The sequence below is a fragment of the Osmerus mordax genome, chromosome 25 (assembly GCF_038355195.1).
Source record: "Osmerus mordax isolate fOsmMor3 chromosome 25, fOsmMor3.pri, whole genome shotgun sequence".
Lineage (NCBI taxonomy): Eukaryota > Metazoa > Chordata > Actinopteri > Osmeriformes > Osmeridae > Osmerus > Osmerus mordax.
Window position 1 is genome coordinate 162,931 of NC_090074.1, and position 17,265 is coordinate 180,195.

Sequence of the window (17,265 nt, forward strand, 5' to 3'; positions counted from 1 at the left end):
GCACTACCCTCCTATCCCCACGTCCATCCCTTCTATCCACACTTCTAACCCTCCCCAACAACTGCTGGTTAGGGTTAGGGTTAGCCTAACCCTAACCCTAACCCTAACCCTAACCCTAACCCTAACCCTAACCCTTCTAACCCTAACCCAACAACTGCTGGTGGTAAAGGAAGCATCACAGGGATGAAAGAGGGAGAAGAGAGAAGTCATAACGAGGGTGCAACAAAGGATGGATATTTATAGATAAAGAGCAACACAGGCTACACAAACAGATGTCTATTCACCAAGTGAAACCCAGAGGCCCTGAGCAGAGAGAAGAAAGCAGTCTCGCTCTCCCTGGAAAAACACAAGATCTTCACTGCATCAGATTGAGTCAGATGTCAGGATGCACACTGGGAACACATCTCTCCTTTCTGGCCAAAAGGACAATTTAGTTCTGCACAAACAGACTGGGAGTGCACTGTCAGTAACACTAGTGGCTTGAGATAGAAACATGTTAAATAAGAATAAATAGAGTTTGATGGTAAATATAACTTCTAGTGAAGGCTACAGGTCAGCGAAGCACAAAGTAGGGCAAGGGTGAACGGTGTAAACTCATTATGCCTACAACATAAGAATGAATAAACACATTATATCTACAACATAAGAATGAATAAACACATTATATCACAACATAATGATGAATACATAGCACATAAGGCAAAGGTAAAAAGAGAGGAAAGAAACATAATGAAAAAACCTTCTGTCCACGACAGTGAGACAGAAAGGGAGAGAGGGCAAAAATGGAGTCAGTCATGAACTACAGTATGCTCCATATTAAAGGGCCCTCTGATAAAAAAAAAATGATTATTCCATATTATTTACACAGGAAGCAGATTACATAAACCCTTTATGTTAACAAAATTGTTTAGCAGGAATTGTGCTGTTACGTTGACAAGATTGTTAAGGATGATCCGTTGAAATGGGCAACATATCAACTCTACCGGGGACACAGTACTGTGATTAACTTGGGCTATGCAATACAGAATTATAAGTAAAAAGACAATTTTGCACTTTAAAGCGAGGCCATGTCAGTGTCCTATGTATGTGTTTTTGTGTTGACAATAATTCTTCCCTAAAAGAGGAATGACATGCTCCTTCATCAAATGCAGGCCTATTAGAGGTCACCAGAAGCAGTCATAAGAAGATTGGTGATTCGGCCTTTGTCAATTACGCCCCAAAACTATGGAACAAATTACCCATAAATATTCGGGAAGCAAACACTAGACATTTTTAAAAGACAGCTTAAAACCTACCTTTTTACCGAAGCATTTAAGTAATTTTATCTCAAAAGGGTTTTCCTACTTTTAAAGTTGTTTTCTCTCTTGAACAGAGATCTTATTGGGATTTTTATTTTTGTTTGAATTGTTTATCACTTGTATTATTGTTTTTATTGATTTTATGTAAAGCACCTTGAGCTACAATTCTTGTATGAAATGTGCTATATAAATAAAGTCTTACTTACTTACTTAAAACATAATTTAGCATGCTTCAATTCCAGTGTGTCCATGCCAACACTACTACTGTACAGTAGGTCAACCAATGAGAGGCTGGGAATGTGGAGAACCTCTCTCACACACACACACAATTTACACACACACACTATCTACACACACACAATCTACACACACACATTCACTTATCCATTCAGTAAATCATGTAGAAAGCTTAAGCATTTCAGACATTTTTGTTAATTAGCGTAAACCATATGGATATTCTGAGCAACAAAGTAAGAGTAAATCAGATCATCCACTTATGAGTAGTTAACAAAGTGAAGTGTAGAACTGTAGAGCAGAGGGACAGCTGAAGAACTGTTGAGCAGAATGCATAATAGCACACGCAAGTCAGCATATCCCCAGAGACAGTACATTATATCTTCTTCATACACTATTACCTGCAGACTTCACAAAAACTGCCATAACAGTCAAATATTTGTAATTCTATATTTCTTGTACAATACAATCATTACAGAAATTTAAGAGTGAATTAAAAGGCGTGGATCAATCACATATTGGTTGTTTATTATAAATTGTTTACTCCTGTAAATTTATACACATGCATGATTAACCCCCCAAAAAATATACAAAATGTAAACTCTTAATTTGTTGATTATTATGTTTAATATTTAAATTGCATAAATATGTAACAAACATTAGGTAAAAACATTTAAACTGATCCACATACAGTAGATCAGACAAGATTTATAGTATGCTGTATGCCTATGGTAAGCCCTGGAGACACCATCTGTTTCCTCCACTAGAGGCCAGTCCACAACAGAGAAACATTCACTATGAGCTGCATCACTCCACCGCACAGCCCACAGATCACTATGAGCTGCATCACCTCCACCGCACAGCCCACTATGAGCTGCATCACCTCCACCGCACAGCCCACTATGAGCTGCATCACTCCACCGCACAGCCCACAGATCACTATGAGCTGCATCACCTCCACCGCACAGCCCACAGATCACTATGAGCTGCATCACCTCCACCGCACAGCCCACAGATCACTATGAGCTGCATCACTCCACTGCACAACTAATGTGTAGAAGTGTAGTAACACTACTACTGTCTCTCAGAGAACCACTCTCACGTAGCATAGTATTATTTACCTAAATCAGCATTCAAAATGCATGAGCTAATGGCATTTGAGTAGAGTGTGTGTGGGTATAAAAATAATATATATATATATATCAACGTATATTGTATTTTGACATTCTATGATTTGATATAATTACCTCAGAAAATGTTTTCTTCAGTTTTGCGTGAATACTTTGCCAAAATATAATAACATATTTATACATTGTTGAATGACAATAAGTAGCAAAGGAGAACAACCTAACCAAGCATTGGAGCACTGAAAGGTACAGTATATTGTCAGTGAACTACTTATTCAATTTAGATATTCTAAGTTTGATTTCAAGTCTTTCAAAACTTTAATTAAAGGTAATACTTCGGCTACCAATTAGAACAAATCGGAATTTTCTCACAGCTCTTTGATAATTATTTAATCAAATAATATAATTAGTCTGAATACTAGTCTGTTAGAATATTAGAATATTAGAATACTCATGACCATCCTTGAATATAGCTGCACCTGCCAGAATGTTTGTTTAATTAATTATGAATAAATAAACATCAGGCATACACTTCTCTAATTACAGATTGATGACATAACGCACTCATCATTCCACCACCAGACAGACCTGGACGGGAGGAGGAGAGACCCAGATTCACTGATGGGTTCAGGTGGAAGCTATATTTATCAACAGTAATATTTGTAAGTTTCTTTGGATTATAGCGTTTGCTAAATGAATAAAATGTAAAAATATTCAATGTTGTATAGTTGTGTGTTTTAAAAATATATTACAGATAGGATCATGTTTGTAATTGCAGACTTTTGGTAGGTAGCCAACATGTAGTCATAGCATAGTAACGACCACTGACCCCAAACCTTGACCCCGAGCATGCAGGAGGGGTTCAGACCAGGGTTAGAGTCAGGAGGGGTTTCTTTAGGAGGGGTTCAGATCAGGAAGTGCGTGTGGCCCTCAGCCCCGGTGACTATGACGTCCATCCAGATCCTCATGGCCTCAGGAGAGGGAGCCACCATGTAGTAGACCCGGTCATGGGTCTTCACACTGAACGTCAGGGAGGGGTGAGGGCTCTAGTGAGGCCAGCGAAGAAAAAGGAGGATGGAGTTAGGGTTAGGGTCTGAGGTTAGAAGTTAGGGTTATAGGTAGAGCTAGAGAGGAAGAAAGGAAGGGTGTGAGAAACGTCTGTGTTTTCTTATTAACAATCTATTCTATGATCCATTTCGTATTAAAATCAACAGTCTACATATGAACAACAGACGGTTGGTGTATATAACCACGTACCTTGTGTGCATTCTTTAAATGGTCATAATAGACCTCCTCTATGGCTTGAAAGTAAATTACTCCCTTCATCTTTGTCTCGTGCTTATCTGAAACCAGAAATGCATGTTTTTCTATCGACTACATTAACTGATGCTAGTAAGCGATTGTTGTACAATGCAATGGATTACCTAAGAAATCACAGCATGTAGCCTTGCAGTATGTCTATTGTGATCGTATATAATTATTGATTGGGCATACAATACTAAAAATGATTAAACCACTGCAAACTATGTTTATCACCTGCATAATAGGCCAGAGTTCTTCGGTTTCTGTCAAACACAAACCAGCGTTTCTTCCAGGTCTTGATCTTGCCGCCCATCTTGACCAGGAAGCCCCGGCAGGTCTTGGCAGTGATGGCTAAGTGGAAGCAGGCACGGGGGCTGTGTCCTGCTGCCTCGATGTGGCCGTGCAGGTCGAAATCATCCTGCCTCAAGGGCAGGTAACGAGTCAGCGGGCGGGACTGGAGACAGATGCAGCAGGATTTTACAAAAGAAAAGGGTTAGGGAATACATTATGATATTCATAAAAAATGCAATAACATACATCTCTCTATGTCAATGACATACATTAATTCCCCCATGCTTCTATCTGGTCCATAGTTCAATCAAATATTGTGTCTCCAAAAGCAATCATATAAACCCTAGGGTACATACAAGGAAAGATGTTAGAAAAAGGTTGTTCTATACTTAAACCTAGATGAATATGCCAAGTTGGTTAAAAGTGATAAATCCTTCAATCTCAACAATATATATATAATATATGTTAGTGTAGAGGGAGGGAGGGGGCCATGAGGGGGAGTATTCTGTTTGCAGACCAGGAAGGCTAGGAAGGCTAGCTTTAGCATCACTTAATTTAAGTATAGCTTAGTTGGTTAGTTAAGGTGGGCTGACACCTGAAGGTTGGTCCATCTCAGCCTGGGTGAATTTACGTTGTCTTACGCTCACTCTGTAGTTACACTCGTTTTCACACGACAACAAGCTTGTGTACCATTTGGCTGCTGATTGGTCACAGAGACAAGCATAACTGTTAACTAATCCACACACTTGAATGACATTGTCCCACCAACTTCTAGATACATTCTGTCTATTTTGCCTGAACCATTTGTCATGTGACAGTAGTATTCAGATTGTACCCAGGAATCTATGCAGTCCACATGCACGTCTCTAACCTGTGCTCTCTGTTTGTCCCTCAGCTTCACCTCCCTCTCGATGAGCATCTGCCTCCTGCTGGTCTCCTCCTGCAGGAGCTGCTCCAGCACCACCCTCCTCCTCCGCTCCTCCTCCAGAGCCTGCCTGCGCACTTCCATCTCTCGCTCCTAGAGGGGACAAACACAGTTATGACAGGTCCTCCATCTGTCTCTCACACACACAGAGACTCTATTACCCTGTAGAAACTCTCTCACCCTGTAGAGACTCTCCTACCCTGTAGAAACTCTTACCCTGTAAACTCTCTTACCCTGTAAACTCTCTTACCCTGTAGAGACTCTCTTACCCTGTAGAGACTCTTACCCTGTAAACTCTCTTATCCTGTAAACTCTCTTACCCTGTAGAGACTCTCTTACCCTGTAGAGACTCTTACCCTGTAAACTATCTTACCCTGTAAACTCTCTTACCCTGTAGAGACTCTTACCCTGTAGAGACTCTTACCCTGTAGAGAGACTCTTACCCTGTAGAGACTCTCTTACCCTGTAAACTATCTTACCCTGTAAACTATCTTACCCTGTAGAGACTCTTACCCTGTAGAGACTCTCTTACCCTGTAGAGACTCTTACCCTGTAGAGACTCTCTCACCCTGTAAACTATCTTACCCTGTAAACTTTCTTACCCTGTAGAGACTCTTACCCTGTAGAGACTCTCTTATCCTGTAGACTCTCTTACCCTGTAGAGACTCTTACCCTGTAGAGACTCTCTCACCCTGTAAACTATCTTACCCTGTAAACTTTCTTACCCTGTAGAGACTCTTACCCTGTAGAGACTCTCTTACCCTGTAGAGACTCTCTTATCCTGTAAACTCTCTTACCCTGTAGAGACTCTCTTACCCTGTACAGACTCTCTTACCCTGTAAACTCTCTTACCATGTAGATACTCTTACCCTGTAGAGACTCTCTTACCCTGTAGAGACTCTTACCCTGTAGAGACTCTCTCACCCTGTAAACTATCTTACCCTGTAAACTTTCTTACCCTGTAGAGACTCTTACCCTGTAGAGACTCTCTTACCCTGTAGAGACTCTCTTATCCTGTAAACTCTCTTACCCTGTAGAGACTCTCTTACCCTGTAGAGACTCTCTTACCCTGTAAACTCTCTTACCCTGTAGAGACTCTCTTACCCTGTAGAGACTCTTACCCTGTAAACTCTCTTACCCTGTAGAGACTCTTACCCTGTGTTCCGCAAGTCGATGTTTCTCTACTTCTGCATCTCGTAACAAACGTTCCATCTCCTCAATTTTGGCTGTGTTAGACGTGCTGGCACTGTGAAAAAGATCACAACACAGGAGTAACTATCTTGGTTGAACAATGTAGAGGAACAACAGGGGTGGAGAGGAAACACGTTTTGGAGACACAAATTCTTATACGGATTTCTCCATTAATGTTTATCTGGGATTTTATGTTTTTTTGTTAAATGTTAAAATCTGATTGATGGCATAAAACAAAAAAAAGCATTTATGGATGCATATAATCTTTCAAAGTCACTGCGTGCAATAGTTAGGGTTAGCCACTAATGTAGAAACTGAACAGATTATGGCATCCCTCGAGTCCATTAACAATACTAACAATTATATATGCTTAGAGAGTCTACTCCCACTTCGTCTTCAGCCTCACCTGGAGATATTGTCTGGTGAACAGGCAGATATACTGGTCTCCATGCTGTCAGAGCTGTCCACACTGAGTGTATCAAAGGCATGTCCATTATCTGTGTAGCATGAGGACTCCTGGAGAACGTTGGATTCTGACCCAGTCCTGCTGCAGAGGGCTGTCAGTCTTAGTCTCTCCTCATGTGTGTACATGTGGCTTTGGTCAGCTGAGACCAACAAGCATACACAAACAAACATACACACACACACACACACAAGGATATTGAGGTACAATTGAACTAAAAGATGCTGAGCATGTTGTTTTGACTATCTTGTGTGGTATCTAGAGAAAACATAGTCATGTTTGGGCAAAATGAATTCAGCCCACCTTTCTGACCAATGACAGTGGACGTATAGACAGTACAGTCAGGTGCTAGTGGCTACTGTGTGTGAATTAGGCTCTTTACTTTCTCATCCGATTTCTTTGCAAGAAACATTAAAGTGAAGCGACTTGGGACACACTGTCCAAACGTTCAAATTACACAAAAGGACAACCGACAAAATCGTACGTTTTGTGTAAGTTGGTTTGTAAGAAAGGACTGGCTAACGGCTGGTGTAGCTAAGAATTTGCTTTTCTGTTGTTGTAGAGCTAGATAACTTGGTATCTCGGATGTAATTCAGCATTTGCTGCAGCGTGAACTATAGCATGAATGTAGCCTATAATAGCCTACATTTATTTAGACTATCCGCCCCAATATCTCCACCAGCCGTCACTGGTTATATTAGCTTATAAGTAGGGGTTACCTCTAGCATAAGCAAGTCGTGTGCAGGTGTTAAATATGACAGTATGCAAGAGGCCGGGGAGAGAAGTCCACCCCTGACAGAGTCTGAGTGTTCCTCACCCTTGGTGCGACTGCCAGGGTCTCTGGGGGAGACGGACAGGCCTCGTGGGCCCACACTACCACAGCTGGCGCTCTGAGACAGGGAAAGGTGGGCCTGCAAACCGGATACTTAAAATGAATTCAAACAACATTGTATGGAACCATTGGTGTTCAGGGTGTTGATCAGGGTGTTGATCAGGTTGTTGATCAGGGTGGTGATCAGGGTGGTGATCACGTTGTTGATCAGGGTGGTGATCAGGTTGTTGATCAGGGTGGTGATCAGGGTGGTGATCAGGGTGGTGATCAGGGTGGTGATCAGGGTGGTGATCAAGGTGGTGATCAAGGTGGTGATCAGGGTGTTGATCAGGTTGTTGATCAGGGTGGTGATCACGTTGTTGATCAGGGTGGTGATCAGGTTGTTGATCAGGGTGGTGATCAGGGTGGTGATCAGGGTGGTGATCAGGGTGGTGATCAAGGTGGTGATCAAGGTGGTGATCAGGGTGTTGATCAGGGTGGTGATCAAGGTGGTGATCAGGGTGGTGATCAGGGTGGTGATCAGGGTGGTGATCAAGGTGGTGATCAAGGTGGTGATCAGGGTGTTGATCAGGGTGGTGATCAAGGTGGTGATCAGGGTGGTGATCAGGGTGGTGATCAGGGTGGTGATCAAGGTGGTGATCAAGGTGGTGATCAGGGTGGTGATCAGGGTGGTGATCAGGGTGGTGATCAGGGTGGTGATCAGGGTGGTGATCAGGGTGGTGATCAGGGTGGTCTAAAGCTGTACCTTGGGGGCCAGGGCCCGCCCCAGGCTGGAGCTGATGCAGGAGCTGGGGGGTGGCTGGCTCATTCTGCGGAGCAGGGTGTCGCTCAGCTGAGAGGCAGTCTCCTGGCTGCCCCTCCGTCTCTCCTCCAGGGAAACAAAGTGCTGCAGGGTCAGGGGGCGGAGAACATAGAACAGGGTTACACTTTTAGGTTGTGTTATGAAGTACTAATGCTTGTTCTTCTGCTACTGTGGTGTTTTGCCACCATCCTCTTCATGTGTTGGCTTTGGGTTTTAGTCATTCTTGTTGCATAGTTTGTTGTTGTTGTTTGTAGCATTAAGGGTTCGGGTTAGTCTTTAAGTTAAGTTGTCTTTGTAAAATAAAAGTTACATCATAAAATAAATATGATATTAATGATAGTTACTATAGTTGAATGTTTAAGTTAAGATTCTACAGAGCACATGAGAATTACAGAACTGATCAAACCATCTCTGCTATGCCAAATAAAGTGTGATTCTGTTTGTTTCCTCCTCTTGAATGAAATAGACTACTGACTTTTTTTAACCAAGTCAAGCCATCTGCTGTCACATGAACTGAGACACATGAACTATGCATAAATATGCTATATATAGCATATCCTGTTACAAACTGTTGCATGGCTGGTATAGTATAACAGAATGGTCACAAAGTAGAACAAGTAATTGATATAAAAACATACTACAATTACTAACAATAGCAACACAAGGCTGACAAGTGTTGGAGAACGTTAGCATTATGCAAAAAATATGCAGACAAGGGCAGATCTTTTTTCTATGTGATGATGGTGGTTACTAGTACTTGAACTTTGAAATGTCTTGAATATGTTAAGCTATGTATATGTACCAGAGGACTTTTTTTCCTGACATCATTTTCACTTGGGGTTCAAGTAGTTCCGCAAAGGTACGTTATGTTAGTCTGTTTGTCTGTGCTGTCTGTGTGTCTGTGCTGTCTGTGTGTCTGTGCTGTCTCTGTATCTGTGTGTCTGTGCGGGTTTTTGTTTGACCTTTTTCCCAACAAACTTGATTGCTGGCATTGTGACCATCTGTGCGTAGCTTTGGCAGTAGCCAGTTCGAGTACATAGCAGATACGAAACACATTCCTATATCTTCCACATGTTGCATACTTGAGTACTACAGTCCACTGCTGTTGTGCTAGTAGGTAAGTGATTGATTTAACAAGATGATTACTTTATATACGTTAAAACATAAGCTATTAAACTGATTAATTTCAGAAAAAAAAAAACACATCATAAAGTTTATTGTAACAAAATATGGGAGTTGATGGGATGTGGACAGGGGGAGAGCTTCTCCTACCCTGGCACCAGCCAATCAGAGGGAGCTTGTCTGCTACCCTGGCACCAGCCAATCAGAGGGAGCTCGTCTGCTACCCTGGCACCAGCCAATGGGATGAATTTGGATAAAAGTGAAGTTGTGCGTAGGCAGTGTTTATACATCTCAGAGATTTCCAGTTCTCTGTATGCAATCTTTTATAGATTAATTTACACAAATGTATAAATTTTGCCCCAGGCAATCCCACATACGATTAAAATGGCAGTCAACTTTAGCACAGTTGGCTAATCAGCCCAACAACTGAATCAGGTAGATAGACTGATTAAGGATGTTGACAAAAAAAGCATGATTCAGCGCTATTGAAGCCTCTCAGCAGGAGTGTGGTATACTCTTTTCACTAATAGAGCTTACAGCTTATACCAACAAGTATGTTGTGTGTCTACTCTATGCTGTACCTCTTTCATGTTGTATGTGTATTCTCTATGCTGTACCTCTTTCATGGTTACGCGGTTGTTGGGGAAAGCCTGCCCTGCAGTGAACTCAATGTATTTTCTCTCCAAGGAAGACAGGTTCTCTCTCTCCTGCAGACCATAAGAAAAAGTCAGTTAAAAAGTTGCATATATTGTAAACTATACAGAAAGGCCTAAAGAATACAAACCATACAGAGACAAGTCTTACTCTTTGGAGCACGATGAACAAGTTGTTCTTCTCTCTCAGAAAGGTTTCCTTCTCTCTGTGACCTTGCTGAGTTATCTGTGTCAACTGTTTCTTTAAAGTCAGGAGCCTTTCCTTGGAGAAACAGAGAGGCATTAGCATCAAATGCATCCGCAGCGTGCCACACCACCACAAACACACATCCTGTGTACCTTGTGACTGACAGTACTGCGTTGGTACTCTGCTATTTCTCTGAGGAGTTGCTGGGTCTCGTAGTCCTTCATCTCATCCTGTTGGCCGTCGTTCTCTAGTGGCTGGAGCCCAGTCTCCATCTCAGGCACACCCTGGGGGTCAGGCACACCCTGGGGGCAACACACACACACAGACACACACACACATATCCCAATACACACACAAAGACACAAACACACAAATTCCAATGTATCTGTACTTGTTATAAATTGAAAAAACTGAAACTATATACCAAAAATATGTTCCTTTTACTTTTCATGACTTCATATGCAAACATAAAATGCATACAGACACATAACAGCAAACAGAGCGTATTAGCAACAGACAGGATGACTTGTAGTCTGAGAGTCTTGGATTGCATGCATTTATTTTACCACTATTACCTGGAATTGGTCTCTCTGGGCTTTGTCCTTGATGCTTCCAATCTTCTTGTTGAGTTGGTCCATAACTTCCTTCTCCCTCTGCAGAAGGGAGCTCTCAGAGTCCTGCTCTCCTTCCAGCAAAGCCTGCTCAACATCCATCTAAACCATCACCAGGAAGAACCTATTAAGATCACCAGATCAACACTAACAGCAACATGCGTGCAGTCCTGTTCATCCTAACATACTGTTTATACCTCTCTCATGGATTCCTCCATCTGGTTGTCCAGATCTTTAATCTTCTGCTCCAGCTCTTCAATGTTATTCAGCACCTGGATCCTCTCTTCTTCAATACTCGTCACTTCCTGTCTCAGTTCATCACTCACTGCCTGTTGGTGACATCACTAAAATTACATTCCTGACTTCACAGTTCACACCGATAAACCAAATGGGTCAGTGGCCGTGTTCCTGAGAGTAAGACATGAGAGAGAAAAAAAAAAAAGAGAGAGAGAGAGGAGGGGTGCATGCACACCCTAGGGTTGATAAACTGCCTGTCTGGCACCAGCCAGATCTTAGGAATGTGAACAATGAAACAGAGGAGGGGTTGAGAGCAGAGTAGAAGAGTAGAGGGGAGCATATCAGCTAAAGCAATAACAGTAAATATAAACAGTAAACACTCACATAGCCTAACCCTGCAATGGTTGTCTACACACTGTATATGATACCAAGTATGCTTATTCACTGTAATTATTTGTGTTCTACTTCCTGCTATATCATGTGTGATAATATGCATAATTACCTATATGAGTTAAACGGCTAACAGACAAACCAATGAATGCAAAGTCTCAACCTCTGTCTAACTCACTTTGTCTCACACACATGCACAAGCTAACACACAAGCGCACACATGCACAAGCTAACACACAAGCGCACACATGCCAAAGCGCACACACACACAGCTATCCTACTGGGGATTAAGTCATTTCCGGTCCTGCCTCCTTCTGGTCCCCTCTGATGGGTTGGAGGGGCACAGAGCTGTAACTGAGACTTTCCATTAAAACACCATAAAACCACTTAAAAATGGAAAAATACACGTTTACAGCTAAACAAGAACTGGATCAGAAGACATGACTGAAGAATAAAGACTGAGAATGAAGACTGAAGTTGGAACTGCGGATTGGAATGTGGAAAGGGAATGAAGCTGGGGAAGGAGATTGTGCCTCAAATTTAGACTAAGGGATGGGACTGATCCTGACTGGGAGATACGAGAAACACAGAACACTATGTTACAACCAAATGGCATCAGACAGCTTTTTTTACATTTGACCCCAAAATGTAACGATTGTGTAAAATAGAGGAGGAGAAAAGGAGACAGACAGGGTTAGGGTTAGGCTCTAATCTACTCCCAGTTTAACAATCAGAGAGGGAGTGGGAATTTTCCCTGTTTGGTCAACAATTATTTATAACATTTATTACAAAAACAGTTTCTTCCCATCCGCTGTTGGCCTCTTCAACAAGACCAAGAGCTCGCATTGACTTAATTCACAATCTGCACAACGACACCTTGCCACATTGTAATTGCACTATATTACACTATTTATATCTTGTGTACTATTTGTATCTCTTGTATCTCTTGTATCTCTTGTACTATTTGTATTTTTATATTTTTATATTGTAAATTATTTGGCTACTTTATATTTTCTTTTATATTTTTTTATTAGTATTAGGTAGACTTGTACCTTTAGTATAGTTAGGATTAAGTTAAGTTTTAAGATTCCTATATGTTTAATGTATGCACCTTCCTGCCAAAGTAAATTCCTTGTCTGTGCAAACTTTCATGGCGAATAAAACCCTTTCTGATTCAGATTTTTAATATACAGTAATGTTTTTTAAGCACGCCTTTCAACTTTTGCTCAGTGCACCTACAGACCATAGCAGTCCCTTTGTATCTACTTGGTACTGGGATGAACAGCAGTTAGTGATGCAATACCTTCATATCTACCTTGGTACAGGGATGAACAGCAGAACATTGGGACCTGTGCTCCCCGTAATGACCGACCTGCCACTTCTCCAGGGCCTTGGGCTCTGAGTCATTTACTGGAGTAGAGTTAGCCAAATCTGAGAACAGGGACTCATCATTAGACATGTTCAGCTTCTCAAGCTCCTTGTTGATTTTGCGCAGGTCGGAGGCAGCTACCACAGAGCCCCCCTGATCTCTGTCAACCAGGTCCAACTCTGAGCACAGACTCAGGATGGTCTTCAGACGCTGCCGCTCCTGCATGGAGTAAGGGACAAGAGGGGGGTTGGAGGGCAGGTGGGACAAGAGGAAGGTTGGAGGGCAGATGGGTAGAGGAGGGTTGGAGGGCAGATGGGTAAAGGAGGGTTGGAGGGAAGGATGGGTAGAGGGAAGCATGAACACCACACATTTATGACATCTTCATGGTATTATTTAGGTTAGACACATTTTATTTTATTTTTATAAAGTTTAATTTTATTAAGTATAAGGCATTCTTTGCTTGATTCACAAGTTGATTGAATTGTAATGGCCTGTTAAATATGTATAATACTGTATAAAGACTGTCAAAGTGAAAGCAATAAAATGCATTCAAGCAAGTTAGTTTTAATGGCACTTTTACACATTAAGGCAGGTACTGTAAAAAGAGTAATTGGGCCACACTAAAAAGTACCCGCGTTTCGGAAAAAAACTCTAAATTTATTCTTGTGTGGCCTTAATCCTCTTCTGTAGAACAACTGCTAGCAGGATGACGATAAGGTCTTCTGAAATATAACTAGTCGAAACTAAAGTTTGAAAAAGTAATGAGTAATATAATATCTACAGCAGTGTTTGTGCGGGTATTTGTATAGTCAGTTTGTAAAACATGGTGACAGGGATTCCCCTCCAGTCCAAGAAGCTGGACTTCCATGCTCCTGAAGAACACACTGGACATCCCTAACCCCAACCTGGAACCAGCCAGGCCTGGGACTGGCTGGAATTACATGGCTACAAAAATGTGATAAAACAAAGAAGGAGGGAAGAGGAGGTACAGCAGAGGAGAAAGAGGAGAAAGAACAGGGACAGAAATAAGAGACAAGAGGTGAGAGAGGAGAGGAGAGTAGATAGTCACTGAGCCTCACCAGTCTCTGCACCTCCTGCTCCCTGAGCCTCTCGCCCCTCTGTCTTTGGTGGTAGTCTCGTAGTTCCTCCTTCCCATTGAAGGAGCTGATGCTGCCTCTCCTCTGGCTTGCTGACAAGCCTGCCTTCCTGAACGACAGCCTCTTGTCTACCAGGTCCAGATCCAGGCAGGGCGCTGAGCCATGCAGTCCCCCTCCACGCTGCAGCTGGCAGGCCGGCAGGCCGAGAGATGCTAGGCTGGCACGGCGGGGGGCATCAGGGTCACAGGCAGGGACTGTCACGTCTGGGGGGCGCTCCAGAGACGCCAGGCTGCGGCGCGGTTTAGAGGTCAGCATCGCCTCTCCTCCCCGGTGTGAGAGAGGCAGGGACAAAACCGGGCTGTCTGCGTGGAGCCGGGGCAGTGAGCGGCTGTGCAGGCCCAGGCCCTTGAGGGATCCAGTGGAGTACTTCCTCTGGCGGAGGGTGTTCTCCTGTGTAGGATCTCCCAGGTGGCGCCTGCGGCCCAGACAGGGGCTGGAGGGCATGCTGGCAGCCCCACTGTGGCTCCGGGGGGGTGGAGGCTTCCCTGGGCTCCACATGGAAAGCAGGGCTGTCTGAGGTGGCTGGCCGTCGACAAGGCTAGACAGAAGCAGACTGTCCTGTGACTGGTGGCGCGGGGGGGCACGGGGTGAGGGGGGTACGCTGCTGCTTGTTAGGTACGGGAGAGCTCTGGAAGAGGACGAGGAGCGCCACTCTGCAGCGCCGGGCAGGAGAAACTTCTCCTGCAGAGAGGGTATATCCCCCTGGAGGTGCAGAGAGGGTATGTTCCCTGGGAGGTTAGGAGAGGGAGGAACACTGAGGTAGCCCCGGCTGCATTCTGCAGCTCTCAGACTGGCCTCCAGGGCACTCTTCCTGCGCTGCAGTGTCTCCATCAGACCATGCAGCTCCGCCCTGGAACGACGCCTCAACACAGCTCCACACTCTGTGCTGCCATTCTCCCTTTCCACACAATCTGGTATTAGGAAGGAAAAGGGTGTCAGGAGTTAGTGGAGTTACAAAGCTGACTAAGGGGCTTCAAGAGTGTGTGTGTGTGTGTGTGTGTGTGTGTGTGTGTGTGTGTGTGTGTGTGCTGACAAAGGAGGGAGAAACCAACTCTAACATTTAGACTAATATCAACACTGATGTTACAAAACGTTTTTCTAAAAATAAAATAATTCTGGTCAAGTGAGACTAGTCAGACTGTTTTTCTGCTCTCTGGTATTTTATAAATTCAAAAATAAACAAAGTAATAAAGAAGCACTTATCATGACAGGGGAGTAAATGTGTCCTACCTGTGTCACAGCCCAGAGGAACAGCAGTGCTGCTTTGGGGAAGCAAGCTCTCCATTGTCAAGGTGTTCAATCAGTGGGACTAGTTTGCCCTGGTTAAACAACCAACACAAGGTTAGAACACACACACACACACTGCACAAATCACCCTGCTGTCTAAGTTTTGTGGCACAATTATCTCCTCTGTCTCTCACACACGCACACCAATCCTGGACCTGCTGATAATCCTGAGGTTTTCTGCTGTTCCAGTGCATGGCTGGCTGGAGAGAGGCTGTCTAGGAAGTAAGGTATCCATTTACAAACTCAGCTACTCAAATCACAATCCTTCAGCATGAGTTCATCCTCCTCCAGCCACCTGCCACCTGAATAAGCATCACGTGGGAAATATTTACAGCTTCACCCAGATTTGAGGGTAGCAGGGAAGCAGGCATGTGCTCCCACACAAACACACACACACACACTCTCTAATGAGCTTTTTCTATCTATCATTCAGGAACCCCAAAGCAGGGGAAAACTCACCACCTTTAGGATTTCTGAAAGTTTGGAATATTAAATGGCAAATTTTTTGTTTCCATAGACCCTAGTGTCTCACTCATTTAGGCAAACTTTTATTAAAATCCATCCCACTAAAGGCGCAGGATTAGATTTACTAAAATACTCCACTTCATACATTTTTCTTGCACAAAACTGACGAACGCACTAAGGAATGAGCGTAAAGCAAAGGGTACTGCTGAAATGTGTGGGCGAGATGAGCCTAGTGTAGAACGGTAACTAATTATACTTGTAGGCCTATTCGACTGTCAAACGTGCCAAATCAAATTATTTATTTTTTAGGGAATATTTTAAAACAATGTTACCTCCGTCCTTTGTCGAACAAAGAAGATTAAGCTACAATAAACTCAAAATGCTACAATAGCGCAAAACTAAACAGAATGACGAATGAGTTCTCACTTAAATTAACAATATCCTTTTTTTAGAGGATGGTGACTAACCTTGGTCTTCTGTCATACTCTTGTTGAGAGCAGTTCGGACTTCTTTAAGATGGAGATTAACATGACAAAGGGACAAAGTCGAGGTACGAGTTAACATTTCTGGCGAGAATCCTCCCCACTCCTCCCCATTCTCAGACGAAGCATAACTGCGCAAGTGTGGTTGTCTGACTTTGGTGGATACAATCGCGCCAACTTTTGGGGATGGGGAGGGGGGCTTCAGCGGGCCGCAGGACGAAGATAGGAGGGGACTTCAGACATGGAGGTGGAACCGGAGAAATGTCTGGGAAAGTGGTTATGCAGAAAAAGTTGAAGGGGGTTAACCCCTTTTATTATTTCCAATTTGTGGATGCTGCTCTGGAGGTAGATAGGAAAGTTGCAAAGCATCCCAAAAGAAAAATCTGTATTGTACCAGTTGTTTGGATCATTTAGTATTGACTTTGTGTTAATATAACCAGGTACATCTGTACATTTGCAGCCTAGAAGTTACCTTCTGCTTACTGACTAGTTCGGTTCCAGTAAACTAATGTAGCCTAAATGTTTGCATTCTGTACATACTTGAGTGCGCGAGGGTCACCCGGCCATTCGGATTGTAAAGTAAATCTGATTATCAGAACTGCATATGCGCGCAAGGGAGCACAAATGTAACTGAACAGTAACCTCGGCCGTGGCCCCTTTCTACAGACACAACAGTCACAGATATACTTCACGCGCTATTAAACTGTAAAGTAATATGTATTTCTGTAAATATCCTCACAGTTACAGTTCACTGTAACTTCTTTGAGATTCTACTTCTCAAGCACATGTAGACAGTTTAATTTCACTGTGACATTGAAGTTATGTTTTGGTAAGGTAAGG

The 17,265-nt window shown here is 43.1% G+C and overlaps 1 protein-coding gene across 1 annotated transcript; it reads right to left on the bottom strand.

Moving 5' to 3' along the window:
- Window positions 1-2,069: 2,069 nt before the first annotated feature.
- On the bottom strand, window positions 2,070-16,473 carry LOC136933686 (pleckstrin homology-like domain family B member 2). The gene is made up of 17 exons (XM_067229174.1): window positions 16,411-16,473; window positions 15,422-15,510; window positions 14,114-15,102; window positions 12,969-13,253; window positions 11,236-11,367; window positions 11,003-11,140; window positions 10,580-10,729; window positions 10,392-10,502; window positions 10,205-10,294; window positions 8,409-8,549; window positions 7,649-7,742; window positions 6,775-6,973; window positions 6,333-6,423; window positions 5,124-5,270; window positions 4,196-4,415; window positions 3,917-4,002; window positions 2,070-3,705 (listed from the first exon to the last, which is right to left on the bottom strand). Exons 2-17 carry the CDS (start codon window positions 15,474-15,476, stop codon window positions 3,565-3,567), a joined length of 3,069 nt encoding a protein of 1,022 aa, XP_067085275.1. The 5' UTR covers window positions 15,477-15,510; window positions 16,411-16,473; the 3' UTR covers window positions 2,070-3,564.
- Between the last annotated feature and the right edge of the window lie 792 nt (window positions 16,474-17,265).